Source organism: Bombyx mandarina, chromosome 17 (assembly GCF_030267445.1).
Source record: "Bombyx mandarina strain Sakado chromosome 17, ASM3026744v2".
Taxonomy (NCBI): Eukaryota; Metazoa; Arthropoda; class Insecta; order Lepidoptera; family Bombycidae; genus Bombyx; species Bombyx mandarina.
The window spans coordinates 8993089-9014979 of NC_143223.1; the positions used below are offsets into that span (position 1 = coordinate 8993089).

The following is a 21891-nucleotide window of genomic DNA, read 5'->3' on the forward strand; positions in this document are numbered from 1 at the left end:
TTTAAGACATCCTAATCTGGTTACTTACTGACCACTTGCCGACCTATAATACTTACCTGCGGTTAAAATTTAAAATAATATAATATGACAAATAACATATCCGCCAACATATTACTCTGTAAGTTAATAGAACATGATCGTAAAGTAACTTCCGTCATTCCTTCAACAGTAACTTTCCGAGGAACAATGTCGGATAATACTATGTGACTGTATCAACTCCAAAGTAAAATGAAGCATGTGATTTTTCTAGAAAACTGTGTAATTTTAAGTTATTATTTTTATTTTATTTTAAAACGAATCCTTTTGTTTGCTTGTATGCCAATTTTCATAATTACAGAATTTGAATCTAAAAAGTTATGACAAAAAATCTAACATGACTATTTGAAATGGCTGCCCTGTGAAGTTTAATATTTGTCAGATCCGTCACTATTCTACGACTATGACGATTTTTAAATAACAAAGGGAAAGCTCGGCGAAAACGCTCACAAAATAAAACTTCACGCTTTATTTCTACAAAGGGCTTTGCAGACAATGTTCTATACTCTTTTATAATCTTCCCGGAAAAATCGCCCTTGATCCTGGCACACCTGTTAGTTTTCCACCTTTGTTGCTATTTTCTTCGAATTTCACGAGCACAATCTTTATTATAAAATATTCATGAAACTTGTGTTCGAAACGCCGGAGCTAAAATAAGGCTAAATGGTTGGTAAATATACTTTTTTTTTTGTAATTATTAATTTCTTGTGTGCTATTTCTAGGACCGTTACCGAATACGAAGGTGGCTGATAATTCCAACACGGGAACACGAATTGCGAGAATAGTGTTTTAAATATATGTTTTCATGGCTCTGTAACAGTTGATATACAACTCAACTGAGACAGTGACCTCGTACCTGAAACTGGGTGATGACTATATGGAGTACTCCGGCCCCAGCAATCATTTATGATAATAAGGCCTAGTTCGCCCATGTAAACAATTAATGAAAAGAAAGAAGAAAGTATAATATAATGGATGAGTTGGCCTTTTTCACACTGGACCGCATAATTGTTCCGTTGCAGAATTAGGCAGAATAATGGTACATAGTCGGATTTGCAATACGCTGTACTGTAAAAAATTATGATTTTTGGCTAGTTTAATTTTGTGATCCCTGGCAGCATTTTGTACTATCAGTTTCATGAACAGTTTTCCTACACTTGGTAAATCGATCTCAATACAGTACGATATTACGGGCACGGTCCTCATTTCATTGTCGTTGAGAAGTCGAAATTTGAATTGGAGTAACAGTTATCCTAGCAAATTTATAGTCATTAATTAATTATCTTCGGTTTTTGCGTATCCAAATTCTAATTAAAACTACTTTTACGGTTTAATATACCATTTTTTACTGTCATAATAATTGATCGTATTATTTTAAAATACTTCGCAGTTTTCGTGATCACGGACGTCGCCGTCCGCAGTACTTTAAACAACTAATTATTTATCTTTCCAATTCATTTCGTCCTTGATGTGTTCGTAGACTTTGCAGCTTTGAAATACCGCGCACTATGACGAAGATCGCATAATCTACTTAAGCATTACAAGCCATTTTGAATTCGTCATGCAATTGCAAATCTTGTTTTATATGTATGTATGGAGAAAAAAGCTGTTGTTTGTTAATGTTACGAACAGTTCTTAATATTTCTTAATTTATAATGTTGAATTTATTTTATGGATTGTAACAATGTATTGCCTATTTCAATACTTCGTAGTCTATATTTTTGGATGTTAGTACTAAAATGCGGTGACTCGCCATGATAATTTTAAATAAATACTTCGATAGAATTTTCAGGATACTTTGGGAAAGCATGAGTGAGAACTTTTAATAAGTTATAATAATTTCAAAAGGGCAAAAATATTAGGAACGAATTGAAACAAAAAATTGTAGTAATAACTCATTAAATATTAGAAGTGTAATTTTAATAATTCTGAAAATTTCAAACTACTCGTAGCTTTGAATCTGTTACTCAAAACTTTATTTTTTTATGATTGAATGATTACTGGTGGCCCGGAGGCCTTTCCAGTTTCACCAGGACAGGTGGGCGAGCAAAGGCTCATCCAGGAAGGGTGGGATTTGCTAACAGCTACCCGAGCACCTCCGAAGGAGACCTAACAGCTCAAGAGCAGCTGCTTCGCGAATGAATCTACTACCGGATCGGAATCGCGACCCGCTGAGAAGATGCGGCGAGAAACTCAGCGAGCTGATTCATGGGTTAGGTTGCACGGCGAACTCTTTGTCGAGTTCGACGAGTACGGTTACCGGGGTCCCTAAGCCTGCTCCTAGTGTTAGAGCTGAAGGCGCCTAGTGCAAAGGTTATTGGATCTGATGGATCCGTAAGGACGTGCAATTCTCAAAACCTTTCGTAGTGATTAGGTAGGACTTTTCGTACCTCTCACTTCCATAATGGCACATTCTCGACATAGGCCAAGCAATCCTTGCTTTCACAAATTTGAATACTTCACTTTGTTCAGATTGATGTATATGATAACAACCTTATTAAACATTCAATTCGAATACACGTAAACTCATTTTCGAGGTTAGCTCGAAATTCGCCAGTTAAACCTCTAAATAATTTTTGTGTAGTCTTGAAGCGACGCACCGCAGTTCTTACGTCTGTCATCCAGATTTAATATCACATCTCCCGTTTTGTAAGGTTTCTACCGGGAGGCAATTTCCCTCCTAAAATTGTATTTGGACGAATACGCGTGAACTTAATACGTATGCGACCTGAAAGACAAATTTTGCTTTTATATATTGTCGTTCACGAACATGAACGTTGCTTATCTCCTCGGTTTTTATGTTTTCATATTGATGGTTTTGTGTTACGTATATATTTATATACATGCCTATTATATAGAAATCTGTGTCATTTATAAGTCGAGCTACAAGTAAAATCAACATGAAAGGATATGTTAATCAAGTAACGAAGCCACATAAAATATGAAACAAATTAGACGGGGAAATTCGTGATATCAATTTCATATATTATGTATTTTTGGAGCTTCATAATAACATGCGTGTCGTTTATCGTGCTCGTAACTTCTCAATTATAAGTCCTACAAAATAGAGTACCAATAAGAAATTCGATAGTTACGAATTATTTTAATTTGTCACAAAATGTATGAAGTTTTTAATAAAAAGAACCCTGGTTTTTAATGGAACGGCCAACTATAAGAGATTCCGAAATACATAGTTTCCTTTAACAAATCGACTTCTCTAAAGCGACCGGCTGCCGTCGTTTCTCAATCTGAGTTACTAGTGGAAGGAGGTGGCGGAAAATCTTCCTATATCAGATTTTATGGAAGGGTTAAGCGTTTCAAATCTATTCTGACGTTGCGTGTTATCTACTTTCCTTTAAGATTTCGGCTTAATATTTTAGATTGACTTGTTTCAGTTCTGTTATACAGATTTATGGGCATTCCATAAAATGTTGATACTGATATAAAATAATAAAAAGCTGGTTTCTTCATATGAAAAATGTACTTCGAAAATTGAGTGCTTAAAATATTTATAGGTTCTGGAACTATAAAATTTTAAAATTATGCTAATCATTTTGATTTGAATGAAATGTAATACTTCCTAAAGCTTCACTTCTACCATGTGTAAAATAAAAACACAGCTTTTTGTATATTCCAGTTAATCTGTTAGTTAATGCAAATAATTATGTATTAACGATGTTGAGTTCAAAAAAATGACCTAAAATATAATTTTAAAAAGAGTCAAATAAATGTTATCCAACAAATTTCAAAGATCGTAATTTAATTATTAGTTATTGATTAATCAGTTTTCGATTTATTCAGTTTTATTAATAATGTCCAAACTTCATTTAGGTAAAATATTCTAAAATATGTATATTTGAAGATTGGCTTATTCAAATACTATGATGTCTGTCTCGACTGACACTGCAAATATTAAAAGTTAAACAGTTCATATTAAGAGCACTTCCTGGCTTAATATCGTACAAAAAGCTTTGTTAGTTTATTTTAAATGAACATTTCAATTTAATTTTATTGCGAAGTTATCTTAATGAAACAAAAATGGCATTTAATTATAATAAACAAGCATTTGCGTTATCCTCCACGTTCGTCTTATCTTCTATCTGGGAAGGGCCGAGATTCCCTTATAGTAAGCCCTTCATTGTGGGGAAATCGCACGATTCTGACTGCCATCACTGACTAACAGTCATACAGCACCAGAGAAAATTTACATCAGCCGGTTTAATGTCGCGAAGCAATTTCATTTCGTGCAAGGAACGGGGCAAAACACGTCCAGCCAGCTCTGAGATTCGCAGTCCTGTAGTAAGCCTTCACGTGCGAGACCACGTAAAATGGTCACGTCAAATCGGTAACGATGCGTCGGGTGATACCGCAGCAAGACAAATGTGTCGCATATTCTGGAGGCGTCTTCTGCTATCTCAAAACCTTGAATTTCCCATTTTCTTTAACAACGTATAAAAAGTGAAGTAAATTGGTTTATTGTGCACTCTATATTGAGCCTGTTTTGTTTTGTAATTAACTTCAAAAGGCTCTGTAATATCTTTTTTCAGTCGGAATCCATTTATTAAACATATGGTGTGCTTGGATTATGAAGTTTTAATTTTTAATGTTAAATTGATCAAAGAATCAGTTGCAATCTTAAAACATTGGTGTGCGTTAAATTATCTAAACCTAAACTGTTATTATTATTTTTATTTTTTATTGCTTAGATGTGTGGACGAGCTCACAGCCCACCTGATGTTAAGTGGTTACTGGAGCCCATAGACATCTACAACGTAAATGCGCCACACACCTTGAGATATAGTTCTAAGGTCTCAGTATAGTCACAACGGCTACCCCACCCTACCCGTGCGGACTCACAAGAGGTCCTACCACCAGTAATAATGTTATACTTAATTTTATTTCGTATATTTCACAATATTTGAAACATTGATGCCCCCCTTTGAATGTAATTTTTTAACCTCATTCTTATTATTATTCATTTCCCCTGCTGTTTTTTTTTTCATTTTGTTATAGAATTAACTAACGTACATCTAGGCAATCTTAAAAAGTTTTTTGTTGTTGGACAATTAAGCCGTATCATTCCTCCTAATCTATGTACCGCTAATCCTTTTCGTCAGGTATCAAATATGAAAAGATGACACTTCAGTCGGTAATAATGTCATTTGGTAAACAATAGCTTTCAGCAGAGAACAGCACAGATAAAATTGAGAAACGGGTAAATATTAGCCACCGTTAGAAGCAATTTACCACTTTTATGGACGTTAAGTGACTTCATTACTTGTTTGATTTGCATGCATAGCGGCACAGCCTTATGCATATTAAATCCTAAATGGAATATATTAATAAAAAGTTTCAAAAGCGTGCACGTTCAAAATTAAAAGCAAATTTTATTTTATTTTGCATTTGATGGTTTATTTTGCCGTTTTATGTGTGTATTAAAATCCCCTGAGTTTCTCGCCAGGTCTTCTTAGTGGATCGCAATTCCGATCCGCTGGTAGATTCTGCGAAGCACTGGTCTTGCTAGGGCTAAGTATTAGAAAATTCTCTTAGGTTGAACCCGTGAGCCCACCTAACAGTTCGCGAGAAGCTGGAATAACCCGCTAGGTTACCGGCGAATAGGTAAGTAAAAAAAATGTGTGCGAAAATGAAACCTTATTTGAGTTGCTGTTAGGGGAAGTTGCTACTATAGTATAATAATAATAAAGCCTTTATTCAGACAAATACATTTTTTTTTTACATATACAAGTGGTATTAATATTAATTAAAAATTTTTTTTTTGGAAGCTTTTTTTTTTACCTGTGTTATTATTAGTTATTGACTGTTTGTCTATTATAGACATAGGCCTCCTTCAACTGCCTCCTTAAGCTTCTAATTTCAGCTGTTCTGGTCCATGTGCTTCCCGCAACTGCCTTAATGTCGTCCCGTCCACCCATCTCCTAAATGGTCTACCTCGGTTTCTTTTTCTGTCTCTCGGATACCAGTACATTATAGTTTTACACCATTTCTCCTGTCCTCTTATAGTATGCCCCGTCCACTTCCATTTAAGTTTCCTTATTGTATCTGAGACATCCTTTAATTGAGTTTGTTTTTTAATTGTTGATGTTCTTATTTTATCTGATAATCTTTTCCCCGTCATGCTCCTCTCTGTAGCGTTTTGACAAACTGCTACTATAGTACTATAAAATAATCCGGATCTGGAATGAAATCATTTCCTCGGTGCTTCCTAAGCACTATGATATGTGCCTCACACGGGTCTTGAGAGAAATTTCCGTTGTGACCTAGTTGTGGTGTGGTCATATCCGACAACGATTGCTTGCCATCTATTGAATCGTATACTAATCTATCTACTAATACGATAATAATAATAAAGAATTGACAGAAAGAGAGAGAGCATACTTTATTGCACACCAAAACATAATTAACATCAGAAAACAGTCAACAAGCAGACAAGTTTGTACAATATGCGGTCTTATCGCTAAAAGCGATTTCTTCCAGACAACCGCTTATCTCTTTCTCTTCAATCGTTCCCTCATTGCTGAGGATCGTGACTCCGTTTGATCCCGTCAACTAGCTGTCTCCAATTAATTTATATTATTATATTAATAGTTTAATTACCCGAAATTCTGGACAGATAAAAATACAGCAGGTATGTTGCGGTGTACTATTAATAATTCATTCAGTTTAACGATTCATAAGCCCAGTCATTTATTGTTCTGAACTTGTGAATAAAACTTCTAATTGTCTCGCTCGCGTTTACTTCAAGTAACAACATAAAAAGTTTGTAATTATCGTGTCGTATCGTGTATTATCGTGTCATGCGCAATACCATCAGAATTTTTTAATTATCCTGTTATCCTTTTTTTGTTTAGTCGCGTCCTTAAATACGGAAATGACGCTTCACTGTTGGCCAAAGTAATTAAAAATGCTTTTACTATTTATACTCAAAGTTGTATGTAAATTACGAATTTCATAACAGACTGAACGTATGCATAACTTGCATTAGAAATTTTAAAAGATAAACGTGATGCACATAATACTATGTTTACTAATTAAAATAAAATTAATTCATCACATAAAATGACGTTGTCATCTTAATTATGCAAGGAATACTTTCTCCAAATCTTAAAACATCTGTTTTGGCTGTATATAGGACATACAAATATTCACAGTACGTACGTATAATATATATTATATTAAACCAAGGATTTAGAGGATATGGAACGTGTCAACTCACAACAAATATATTTAGATAAGATGAGACTAACATTTCAATATTAGGTGCCTAGTTTTTAATGAGAAACAAAACATCGATTTTATAAATAAATAAATTTTAGATAGAAAGCAGCGTAACCTTCGGTCTTTTAAAAGCCAATAAAATGTCCAATTAAGTAACTCGACGAGTACCGAGTGCCGACCCATGTACCCGAAATAATACACCTAACGAAATTAAAAGACCTCTAAAGATTTCCCCTCGCCCGAAATATTTTCGCAATGCTTTCAAAATTTAATAGCTACAATAACAATATTTTAACGTGATTTACTCATTTAGAATCTTAATGAATTTCGTGTTATACAACATCTCATTTACGTCTTTAATAATATGCATTCTGAGTATTAGATAACGCTCTGTGATTTGTATCGTTCGCGTTTTTAAAGATCATGTTTCCGTACGTTTTGTTTATAAATCAACCGACATTTTTTGGGCTTTTCTACTTTCGCTGATTATTAATTGTCGGTCGTCGTCATAATATTCAAATAAACGTTGATATATACGATCCAATCAACGCTCTTTATGGCCTTATTTGGGTTACATATTTTTCATCTACATCCGCGTGAATGACGATTAAATATTGTGACATTCGAATGCTAAACGCAAAACGATTTTTAAAGTTCATCGTTAATTAATTCGAAAGCAGATTCGTGATCGCTCCCGATAAAGAACCAATCTAGTTTGATAACACGAAGGAAATTAATTATTATTATAATGAAGGAATCGTAAAATCCACGACCGCTTTCGGGGCATATCACATTACCATATTTCGTCTAAACTCGTTTACAGCCTTACAAAGTGACAAAGGAAAGTCCGTACGAGTGTGGAATGCCATATATACATATTTATAAAACACAATGTAGGTAGGTGCCGGTGAAATCGACTCGGAATTCTGTTATCGGCATTAAAGTTTCGGTGACCGTTTGACCTTCACATTTAAAGCGGCCGTGTATACACTGGCATCCTGATGAATGAATTGAATTCACAATTGAGTTTTAAAATAATTTTAGGAATCAACTTATATTTTTTTTTTTTTTTTTTTTTATTGCCTAGATGGGTGGACGAGCTCACAGCCCACCTGGTGTTAAGTGGTTACTGGAGCCCATAGACATCTACAACGTAGACGCGCCACCCACCTTGAGATACAAGTTCTAAAGTCTCAGTATAGTTACAACGGCTACCCCACCCTTCAAACCGAAACGCATTACTGCTTCACGGCAGAAATAAGCAGGGCGGTGGTACCTATCCGCGCGGACTCACAAGAGGTCCTACCACCAGTAATTACGCAAATTATAATTTTGCGGGTTTGATTTTTATTACACGATGTTATTCCTTCACCGTGGAAGTCAATCGTGAACATTTGTTGAGTACATATTTCATTAGAAAAATTGGTACCCGCCTGCGGGATTCGAACACCGGTGCATCGCTTCAACACGAATGCACCGGACGTCTTATCCTTTAGGCCACGACGACTTCTATCGACGATCGCGGAACAAAAAGAAGCTTAATCTATACAAATATTATAAAGAGGAAAGATTTGTTTGTTTGCTTGTATTGAATAGGCTCCGAAAGTACTGAACCGATTTGAAAATTTTTTTCACTGTTTAGAAATTACACTATTCCCGAGTGACATAGGCAATAATATTTTTTGAAAAAAATTAGGGATCCTTACTAAAACTCCAATAATGTAACCCAAGGTGTAAAAAAATTACCTAAAATATTCTTTACATCGCGTGCCCTGCGAAAATTATTGATGATAGAATAAAATAATTTACTACGACTTTGTAGAACATTATTATTTACAAAAAGTGTTGCGACAGCATATTGTCTAACTATTATAGTTATGCCGTAGTAAGTGTTCTTTTATTTAAAAAAATAAAACAACGTGAATTATTGTTGAAATTTTTGTTAAAGACCCGAGCGGAGCTGGAGCGGGCCGCTTGCAATAATATCAATAGAAATATTGTGAATTAGATTTCTCAACCAGAGGACTTTATTAACAGTGGTAATGGTAGTCCAGCTAACAGTAAAATAGCTTTAAAATATACTGAAACTATGTTTAAATTCTAAAATATTGTTTTTTTTTTAAAGCTTAGATGAATCGACGAAGTCACGGCCTCATTGGTGTTTTATCGTAATTGATGCAGGAAGAGTTATTTACTTTAACTAATAACTTTAACTTGATAATTTTGTATAGAAACAATTTTTCATTCATCTATTACTTCTATAAATACAGCTGTCATCGCATTTTTATCTTGGCTAATTTTTTAACTAATAATTTGTACCTTTTTTTAAGAAATCTAATCACTTTACGAAACATTATGCTAGTATAATAATCGATTCACACTACTGTATAAAATACAAAAATTCATAGTGGGATTTGGAGATAATTTGAATCCACTAAATCTATAAAATTATCATCGTGATGAAATTGTATGTCATAAAAGATTTGAAAAACATGATAAGCCCTTACCTTATAGATTCCATCGACAAGTTTCGTAAGCTCCTCCGTCTCCATGGCTAGAGATTTTCAATAAACTAATATAAAAACTGTAGTTATTACACGGGAAACTTCATCGGGATAAACAGTGTACGCACAAACGAATTTCGACTTTAACACTTCGCGCACATAATTCACATTTCAATGCACAGTATACTCGGTGGTATATCCCTCGTTCGCTTCTCTAATCACTCAAGCAAACAAACTCACTTTCGAAGACATCTGAAACAAAGAAAAAACACAATTAACTTTCGATATTTAAAACAAAAGTGTTCTAATTTTGAATGGTATTCTTTTTGGTTAGTCAGTTGTGAAGGCGGGAATCTAAATAAATGTCACTTTAAAGTTTTTTTTTTTGCACCTGTTTATTTAAGATGTTATCTGTGGAGCGGAGCGTGCGTCCGGCGCGAGAACTATCCGTGTCTGTAGAGTCTCCTATCGCCTCGACTCCGTACGAACTCTACGAACGACGATTGTACATCGTGGAGGCATGCTAAAGAACTTAAGAGGCATATTATGAGATCACTACGTACCCGTCGATGTCAACGCTATGTTTACGTGCATGAATTGTGGGTTATTTTATATTTTACACTTCAACATTATTGGATTATTGTGACACTGTGGTTCTTTATTAAAGGTTGAAATAGGTTGTCATGAAACCAGAAACAGTCACGAAAATATGAATTCCAAATAAAAATGGAGCTTCAATAGTTTTTAATCGCAAATTATAAACTAACAAGCTTTTGCCCGCGACTCCATCCGCGTGGAATAGTTACTTTGGCATAACGTTAAATTTTACCCCCCCCACTTCATTTATGTAGAAAGTGAAAATATTTTTGAATTATAGAATATTAAGGAAGCTATCTAAACCCCTATTTTGAAACATTCGTTATTAGTGCTCCACTTGTATTAGTCTTACCGTGGTGTTATATAGCCTACAGCCTTCCTCGATAAATGGGTTATCTAACATTGAAATAATTTTTCAAATCGGACCAGTAGTTCCTGAGATTAGCACGTTCAAACAAACAAACTCTTCCACTTTATAATATATAAACTAATAAACTAATTTAAGTGTCAGCATTTAAGTTACAAAAAGATATTTTAGAGATTAGAACTATATGACAGATACTTTTTTTTATTTTCTATTGCCCTTGTAAATGTAATTGTAATTACTTGTAATTACCAACTAATAATTTAATTTCAAGGGCAATATTGCAATCGACATGTTTAATAAATATCTCCATCCAATTTGCAGGCAGGTGGTTTGAAACACAGTTCCGTTCACATTTGGTGATTGTATCTACCTAATTAAATTCAGTCGGTTACTAGATGAGAGTCTCGTAAACCTACGAATACTATTAATTAAGAAAATTGGGCAAAACACAAATTATCTTGATCGATATGGAAATGTCATGAATATTAATTAGAAATTCATCAAATGAATAACGATCGTGTGAAAGGAGAAACAGCTTTAGTAACGTGATTTATTGGTATAGTTTTAATTAGTAACAATATCGTTCGCTAATCAATTAAAAAAAAAACAAATTTTACGATAAATTTGAACAGATATCCACCAAACATTATATACGACAATAAACAAAGTATTGTTTGATACTTATACTTTACGCTTTCATTATTTACACCGCCTACACGGCAAATATAGGACCGGAATCGCCCACCTCAATAATATAGATTGACTTATTGACAATATATTGAAAAAACGATTTGTTAAAACTTTTACTTTCAAAACGATGCTACAAAACAATTCAAAATGTTAGAGAAAATATCCTTAGTTACATAAAGAGCAACACGAAACGCGATTATCATAATCATAATATTATTATGCATAGTTCATTTCCTCAATTTAATGAAACTATCAATTTAAACATAATGAATGGCTTGAGAATTTATAAACATTGCTAATTAAGAGTCAAAGTTATGCAAAAGTTTTAAACTAATTCGCGATGGAACAACTCGTTAAAAACAGAGCATTTTTAATTATTTACATGGATAGAACGAAGTTATGGTCTAATTGCTGTTCAATGGTGGAGCTCATAGGAGCTCACCAACTCATAAACTCAAAGTTTCTATTGTAGCGTTCTCTAACTATTGTACCAACATTTTTCAATTAGCAATCGGTATTTACTCAAGGTAGGTAGGTTATTGGAAGCCCGCACGTATCCTGCTTATTTCCGCCACGAATCACGCATTCGTTTTGATTAGAAGGGTAAGACAGCCGTTAAACAGTTATCGACCTCATGTCTCAAGATTGGTGGTATTGTAATAGCTGGGGGTACCAGTATCCACTTTACACCAGTTAAAAACCATGTTAAACTCTACCACCAGTTCTAAAAAGAGTCATGAGAAAAACTCTCGGAATCGGCAGGTTTGTCTTTTTTACTAATCATTTGACATGTCGATAAACAAAGCCTGCCTACAAAGGCATTAAAAAAAAACAATGACACCGCATTAAGCACTGAAACTATGATAGCGAAAAATATTTAATTTCAAACAAAAAAACACGTTTAAATAACAAACCGAAATAAGCAATCTATTGATGCTGGTCAGGTTATTAGAACGGAGTTTAAAAATGATTGTATTATATGTCAAATGTCATAGATACTACGGGTATAAGCGTGTGCAAATTGTCAAGACAAACGGACATTTTGTAGTCAATGAAAATTACTTTCAAAGATTCCGTTACATACAAAAATATATCGTCTTCTCGCATTAAAACTGTATAATTTCAAATCTTACTAATTTTACAGGAGAGTGTTTTAAAGGTTTAACATATTATTATGATATTTTTAATATTAATCATCTTTGTAACATTTATTTTTTATTTTTTACCAGTTACATTATCTGTCTTATAAAGTAAGATAACATTATGTATTAATTTTGTTAATAGTAATCAAAACATAAGTAAACTAAAAAAAAAAACTAAAACTAAACTGCGCTCTTTTGACAGTATTTATGAGAAAAATACTGGTGATACCAAATGTTTACGCATATTAACTCAATTTGGAATACTTTTGAAAATTGTACACTTTTAATGCGAAAAGACGATATACCTAGTCAGGTCATAAATTCTGTCACATGTTTAATGTAAAATAATTGAAACAAGTTTATTCATTATGTAACCATTCATATACCAAAATGAACTTAACAAAACATAGATTCTTATGACACTAAAGTTTATTCAAAATGACCTCCGCGATTTTGAATACAGGCCTTCAATCTGTGCGGCCAGTCGTCTATCGCAGCACGAACGAGGTCCATGTCAATATCGGCGGCTACCTTAATCAAGGATGTCTTGAGTGACTCCAAATTGGGATGAGGGTTTGAGCACGCCTTTTCCTTCAAGTGTTGCCATATCTTGTAATCTAACGGATTCAAATGTGGACTGGAGGAGGGCCAGTCTTCGTGCCGGATGAAGTCGATTTCACGCGCCGCCAGCCAGTCTTGTGTGCTCTTCGCTCTATGAGCTGGCGCCGAATCTTGTTGGAATACCCAGTGCTTGTTATTGAACATGGTATGAGAAACAGGTTCCACAAGGTTCGTCCGGACTGTATTTTGATACACAACTGCATTCGTTTTTACACCTTTCTCACAAAAATGCACCTCTGTTAAGCCCCAATAAGAAACTCCCAACCATACCATGAGCGAGGATGGAAAATGACCTCGTTGGACACGCGGAATACGGTTGCTCGCTTCTTCACTACTGTGTGCGTACACCTTATCATTTTGTTTGTTGTAGCTCTCTTCTACGGTAAAAATTTTTTCATCCGAAAAAAGAATTTCCCGATATTTTTTTCCCGCGTACCGCTTCAACAAAGCGCGGCATCTCTTCAGTCTCAGGTCCATTAGACGAGCATTCAAACGATGTCCTGTTTTTCTTCGATATGCCCGAAGCCCTAAGTCTTCATTTAACACCCTTTTCACCGTAGTTCTGCTTAACCCCATCTGAAGGGCCAACAGTTTCTGCTTACGTTTGGGATTTCTTTGAATTCGCGCCTTCACAGCTTTTATCACTGCTGGAGTCCTAACAGACCGAGGGCGACCACTCCTTGACCTGTCATCTACACTAGAGTCTTCATTGTATCGTTTGATGGTACGATAAACGAATCTTTTGGTTATATTCAAATTTTTCAGTATGTTAAAAATTTGAATTGGCGCGTAACCGCAACGATGCAACGCAATAACTGCAACACGGTCTTCTTTAAGCGTCTACTCCATTATTAAAAATGAGTAAAATTCTAAAAGTATACATTTTTATTTTCATGAACAAGTCGAAATTCGAATTCAATAAACTTTTTTGTGGCCAGCATTCTAAAAGAAAAGTTTTTACTGTGTGACAATACTTATGACCTGACTAGTTATACATAGGAAGCCAATAAAAACGTGTTAAAAAGATTCGGAACGGCAGGCAGCCCGAAAACTTTGTTCGCCGCATGCCGACGAGGAAAATAAAAATACAATTTCACTGTGTATCCGTAACTTCGTTTCGAGGAAGAGATTTGCCGGGGCCCGCGACCCGACGACCTTGCATATGCATCCATTTTGTAAACGGTTTCGTTTCGGCTTTATTTTTTCTCTTAGCCCGAGGCAAGCGGTACTACTGTGATACGTCTGCGTATTTCAGTTCGAACTTACTCAACTACGCTCCGAATTATGTGATACGTATTCCGGAATCTTTATCTCTCCTCGTAAAAAAAAAAGACTGCTAAAATCAAAATGTATTGATTGCTTTAGGTACTTTTTACTGGTCCGTGATGCAGTAATGCCTTTCGGTTTGAAGGGTGGGGCAGCCGTTGTAATTACACTGAGACCTTAGACCTCATATCTCGAGGTGGGTGGCGGCATTTAAGTTGTAGATGTCTATGGGCTTCGGTAACTATTTAACACCAGGTGGGCTGTGATCTCGTCCAACCGTCTACACAATAAAAATCTAGACCGAAGACATATTTAATTACTAACATTATTTTTAATGTTTACACTATAATTTCGGATTAAGAAAGTAGTAACCTAGGCACTAGACTAAAGCGCTTGTAAATAATAATCTCACACTAAGACGAGAACCCGTTGTAATGGTGAATATAAGCAGAAATCGGCTCGTTCGAGACGCGACGCCTGTTCTGCTGACGAACCTTGTTATCCAAATATGATGCGCTGCACGAAGCATGCATATTCATGGAGCTCTTGTTCAAATTTTCAATGGTAAATTTAATGCAAATATCTCGTCATCTCTAATATATGCTGTCGAACGCTCAATTTTTAAGGATGATATCCAAGATCCCTCTCTCTGTCTTAAAACTCTTTAGATTTAATACTTTAATCATTTATTCTGTCAGATTACTACTTACTTTAGATTTGTTTTATTATTATTTATGTACACATGCATGAACACATGCACTAATTAATTAATACATACTGGTGGTAGGGTGACTTGTGACCCCGCACGGGTAGGTACTACCACCCTGCCTATTGTTGCGTTGAAGCATTTCGGCTTGAAGGGTTCTTTTTATTTTATTGCTTAGGTGGGTGGACAAGCTCACGGCCCATCTTATGTTAAGTGGTTACCGGAGCCCATAGACCTCTACAATGTAATGCCGCCACGCACCTTAACCAGGCTTAAGGGTGGGACCGTTGTACTGAAAAATGGCGACATAGAAATCATATCTTAAGATTGGTAGCGGCATTATCGTGGTTGTTGCTTATGGGTTCTGGTGACAATTTAACATCAGGTGGGCCGTGAGCTTGTCTACATAACTTAGCAAAAATATATCACCCACAGTGCCACACTTACGCACACATATTCAAACACACAAACACACACACGCACACGCACACGCACACACACTCAACACATATACACAACACATGAATTAGTTGTGCTTATAACTAAATTAGATATTATACAATCCCTCACCACCACAACTATCTATTAGATTGCTAACTGGGAAGACTTCAAACAATTGATTTGCATAATATAAGCAACATTTTAATATATTTTTTACTTGTCACGAATCTTCAGATCAAACAAAAAAAGAACAATGTAATGAATTCGGGAGGGAAAACCAATAACGTGGGCTGCGATCGCGCTCCTCTATGTAGAATCAGTCAAATGTCAAACGCACATGTGGACTGACCCATTAATGAGATTCCCATTCACTCGAGGGAAATTTCCTATAGTGTAGTTCCGCAGCTGGTAGACTGCTATGACTTGAACTCAATCATTCAAAGGCTTTATCGCTCTATTATGCCGCCGTGATCGACGTGTTTAATATCATATTGTTTCTAGACATAAAACTAGATTTTTGGTATGGTATAGCCATAGGTATGTAAAATGGAACTTAGAAGTAAAAATATTTTTGTGATTCGTTACTTTGTAAGAAATTGCGTGTTGGACAGTTATTTTCTTAAAATTAATCCCGAAACCGGTACTTCGTATTGGACATAAAGAATTAGCAACAGTAATCTCGACATTAACTGAAGAAGTTTAGCTTAGATTTTCAAAAATAAATTAGTAACAATTTCAAATTATTTTGTGTGCTACGTAACGTGATCTTTGTACTAATTGGTAAAAAAAATAATTGCTTCATCGGCGTGCGATTATGAAATTGCTAAACTTATATTGCACATTTATTTGGTGAATATGTTTTGTATTTTATCCAATTAGTTACAGTTATTAATGGAATACTCAATAATGATTCTAAAACTAGCATTTTACATGGAGTGATGTTATTCCTTCCACGGTGAAGGAATAACATCGTGTAATAAAAATCGAACCCGCAAAATTATAATTTGCGTAATTACTGGTGGTAGGACCTCTTGTGAGTCCGCACGGGTAGGTACCAACCACCTATATACCTATTTCTGCCGTGAAGAAGTAATGCGTTTCGGTTTGAAGGGTGGGGCAGCCGTTGTAACTATTCTAAAACCTTAGAACTTATATTTCAAGGTGGGTGGCGCATTTACGCTGTAGATGTCTATGGGCTCCAGGAACCACTTAACACCAGGTGGGCTGTGAGCTTGTCCACCCATGTAAACAATAAAAAAGAAAAATCGCTAATATTTTTCGAAATAATATCATGTTCTTAACTATCCATAAAGCTACCAGAACTATAAGTAGCATAATAAGTAAGTAGGTAGAGCATCATAAGTAATAAAAGACAAAAAAAATCGAAAAACATTTTATACTTCTTCGTCTACTAAAGTATTATTGTTGCAATTTTGAATAACTCGCCGTGAGATCGCAGTGCCAGTCCACGCACGGCTGCATTTGACAACTAACAAAATTGAATTGCGTTTGAAAATGGCCGTCTCACTCATACTCGTGACAAAAAATATAAAAACATGAGGTCATAAGATCGATAATAGAGATTTTACTATTTTGTTTTAGTTCAATTTGATTGGATAGTATGAAAAGATTTGCAATCTAATCTATAAATTATAACTTATTAAGATTTAAATTCTTTTTTCTTTTAGGAATAAAGAACAATATTACGTAATACTTAAAAAAACTTAAGATATAGTCGCAAATGAGTATCTTTCTTTTTTCACACCTACTTTCGTTCATACATAAGTCGCTCCTATGTGTGAATTGTTTTTTACCGAGCAAATTCGTGCGTATAATTGAGGTGCTAAAACTATTTTCAGATACTTGTTTATTTAAATGGTTTTATATATTTATGTCGGCGCGGGTCAGGGATGGCTAAGCGGTAGTTTCCGTCATCACTCGTATTTAGTTGAACTCAGTTTATAAAAAATCAATAAAACCTTTTGAATAATATTTATTGAAACTCAACACACACAACTTTCACAATGACAGGGTAAACCGACAGTTTCGTTCCACATACCGACAGACTGACTGACTGACTGCCAGAGACTCACTGACTGAGACGGATGGACCGTCCGATACGGACTGAATGACTGTTTGACACGGAATGCCACGACTTTGTCCACGTGTCGCCATTTTATACTGTGGCGCTACGGAGTCTACCCTACATTTTGTGATATTTATCAAAACAACATTTCATCATTTAAAATAATAGTCAAAACAACTTCATAATATTACTAAAAGTCGTTAACCACGACATATATATATATATATTGCATGACGACAGCTTGTTTGTGTAGTAGTCACAAACCTGATTGAGAACTAACAAACGCAGCCGAGGGACAAATAGGAGTGAAATGTTTTATTGCAATTCGTCATTTTTATAGTGAAACAAAATTGACAGATTGTAAACACGAATTGGATTGTATTCGATTGAAAGTAATAAAGTTTATTGTTGAAAGAAATATTGTATCTGTTGTAATGTAATCTGCTATTTACTTTGCCGTTTGATTTTGATTTTGTTTTGACTACTATACCACGGTCGGAATCTTTCTGAAATATTTAGTATTTGAGGTCTGCCTTCTAGTTCTTCTCTCGTACAATCCACTCAAAATATACAAGAAAATTCTAGCTTGCGGCCGTTGAATGTAATTCGTTTAATAGTATTATATTTTAAATTTATTTATTTAAATGTTACTCACGAACATCAGCCAATTGAATATATTTTAATTTGTTAATGTGTATTTTATTTTTTCAAATAAATCTAAATTTGTAACGGAATTTAATGTGTGTTTTGTTTTTATTATTATTATTTACCATTATTTTACTTAGTATTTTTTTACTGCAAATTTTAGCTTGACAATCATAAATTTATATTCTTTTTTATTAAATGCGGAAGTTATGAGTATACATACGGTTTGATCTCTTCTAATTTCTGATAAATTAATATAAGGCTTACTAGTTATACGATACGTCGCTCACACACGCGCACAATCACACTTACTCTACAATGTATACCATGATATGAACCAGATTTTAATGTTACAGTCAAGTACCACTACTCCGTATGTAATAATTACGACAGTAACACGTGTTCGGAGAGACACGACAGAGCCTACAATCTGACACTGTCTTAATTATGTTGTTAATTAAATAGCTTTTCCATTAATTACGAATATAATAGAATCGTGGCGCTTATTAGACTTGACTTAGCTAAATTTTAGTTAATAAGTAAACTAAGCTATGAAAGCCACTAAGCCAATACTTATGGAAATTATATTGTTCATTTTTAATACATTTTACAAACTTAATTTGAGCGATGTTTTTGTAATAGTTTCGTAATTGATTTTAAGCTGAAACGCGTATTAACGCAGTAGATGGAAGCTAGAAAGGAAGAAAAAGAAGAAAATGCTGAAGAATAAATTTATTACATATTTTAAACAATTTTAATATATGATATGTTAATATGTTATATTATGTTAAAGATTGAGAGAAACCATTTCCAGAATAAGAACACTGGCAATTAAATGGAGAGCGAATTCTTTTGCAAATTCTTCAGCCCAATTCCATGATTTGAGTGTATCATGAAAAATGACCACCTGTGAGAATAAACAAATTTTACATTTTATGAATCTCAAATATTATTATTATATTATATTCAAAATATCAGAATTAGTCTGCGTTCTAAAATAAAAAAATTCTTAATAATAGTCATAATCATTAATTGTCAGAACTTTAATTTAAAGATTCAATTTCTATATTGTTTTCCAGGATTCCCATGAAGACGTTTCCCCGAAGAACTCTGCAATTATCACAGTTTACCAGCTCACTACAGGGCACAGACCGACCGGCACTATTATTATTAATATTTTATTATTGTAATTGCTTTTATTCTCGGGTCTAAGGACTATTTTTGAAACTACATACTGATTACTATACACGTTTAAATATATATGTATAATGATATTGAGTGCTTCAGGATAAATAAACAATAAAAAACTTAATTGCGTTTTCTGTTATATGTATACTGAGAAAACAACATTTAGAGCACTTAATCTAATAAAATTAATATTTAAAAAAAAACGGAACTTTCTTTTTACTGAATGTGAAACTTCACTGAATGATATATAAGAAAATCATTTTTAGAAAACCAAAGAGTTTTAGACTATGAAGATTTTTCTCATCATTTTCCATAATATGTAATATATTATATTCACCAAGACATCTCTAGATACAGAACGAACTGTTTAATCCAAAATATGAATATTTAGGCACTCGAGTAATTTATTTTCAAACCAGCGCTTTGGGCCCAACTAAAAGCACCGGAAATAGTGGTTTCAAGCCAAATGACATTCGTCACCAATACCATACGCAGCTTTCTCTAAATATTTATTAAAGGGAGACGATTTTTTTAATACCGCTTAGTCGCACCCCCGATGCGTTTGTTCAATTGGCGAGAAATTGCGACGCGACTAAGCTTGCGGAAAATTGGCGATATCGTTAATATTCACCCGAAACCGGCGGTTCACGTGGCGACTACAAATAACAAGTAGACACCCCCTATCGATTTATGCTCCGTCGTTTTAAGTGATGTATAGGCCTCAAGTAGCCAACCCGCAGCTATCTATCGAAGATTATATCGTGTAACTGACGTAGTCCACTGAGATAGATTTGAATTTTGGTAACGCGATCTCTTAATATTTTATCGGAACATCCTTGTTTGGTACTTAATAATTCTGCTATCCCAAAATTTGGAGAGGCCATTTAAGTTGTTTTTTTTTTTTTTTTTATTGCTTAGATGGGTGGACGAGCTCACAGCCCACCTGGTGCTAAGTGGTTACTGGAGCCCATAGACATCTACGACGTAAATACGCGACCCACCTTGAGATATAAGTTCTAAGGTGTCATTATAGTTAAAACGGCTCCCCCACCCTTCAAACCGAAACGCATTACTGCTTCACGACAGAAATAGGCGGGGTGGTGGTACCTACCCGTGCGGACTCACAAGAGGTCCTACCACCAGTATGCAGTAAAGACTCCATAATTGAATCGTTGTTTCGGGGCGAGGATGCCTGAAAGGAAAATAGCTTATTCAAGCGACGTCCATAAAACATCGATATCTTGACAAAGCATAACAGACTCAGGTGAGAGACTAAGTAACTTTTTCCGGTGCGTTAAGCCGTTCGTCTCAGGAAATTGGTGACAAAAATATTCCGGTCATGCAGAGGCCCCTTGTTAACGCTACCCCAGAAATACAAGAAAATTCACCCCCTCCTGACGCGGCTCGTTTCGGGAACTCCTCGGTCTACACAAAGTTTGGTAACATTGAATGGCTTTATTCAAGAGGACAGTATTTTCGTGTGCTTAGTAGAACGCTAATAAATAAATGAAATAAATAACCGGGCACAAGGCACGCTCAAATTAAGATTATTTGGGAAAATATAACAAGAATCTGACTTGCGTTAAAGATACTTTTAAGAAATATTATATACAGACAAATCCCAAACAACAGTCGATGCGAACAACAGGGGCTCAGCCAGAAGGAGCAGGATTTGGTAACAGCTACCGATGGATACCTAACAGCTCCAAAGGCAATAGAATCGGGAATTAATTTTATCTTCATTTTAAAGTCTTACTTAATTTTAAACACTACGATTCAAAGTTTTTCTTTTCAATAACTAAGTGAAATTAATATTATATTTATTATTCAGTTTTGAATTATAAATCCTTAATTCACTCGATTCAATTTTGGTCATTAATAAATAGAACAGCGTAACCTTGGGTTTATTTATTTATTTATTGCTCACATGAGTGGACTAGCTCACAGCCCACCTGTGTTAAGTGATCACTGGAGCCCGTAGACAACTACAACGTAAATGCGCCACCCACCTTGAGATATAAGTTCTAAGGTCAAAACTTTAATGAAATTTTTAGAGACTCCGTCGCACAATTCTTGTTCGTATTTTCAAAACGTATATTTCGACGATAATAACAACAATAACATTCAAAAAGCAAAATGTTATTTATATTTTTGCGTGTCTCTTTTCAGCGCGCTATAATCAAAGTTTATTGCCCATATTTCAAACTGACTAACGAATGGTTGAAAGCATAACCACAAATCCAAAATCAAAATATAACACAACATTACGCTCGGGAAATGATTGTCTGATAGCTAATATGCAAATACAATGTATATAGATAAAATAAATAAGGTTTATTCGTGTGTTTGTCGCATATACGTTCCTT

At 34.7% G+C, this 21891-nt stretch overlaps 1 protein-coding gene across 2 annotated transcripts in view; it reads right to left on the bottom strand.

The window, feature by feature from the left end:
• IRSp53 (Insulin receptor substrate 53 kDa) overlaps positions 1-21891 on the bottom strand; it is a 198141-nt gene that overhangs the window by 32806 nt on the left and 143444 nt on the right. Inside the window, exons 1-2 of one of the 2 annotated variants that reach the window (XM_028171249.2) lie at positions 10168-10265; positions 9780-10028 (exon numbers count right to left, since the gene is read on the bottom strand). In XM_028171249.2, the coding sequence (XP_028027050.2) occupies positions 9780-9824 (45 nt within the window). In that variant the 5' untranslated portion in view covers positions 9825-10028; positions 10168-10265. Of the gene's footprint in view, positions 1-9779; positions 10029-10167; positions 10266-21891 lie in introns of those variants that run through there. The other variant, XM_089734406.1, reaches the window with a different exon arrangement.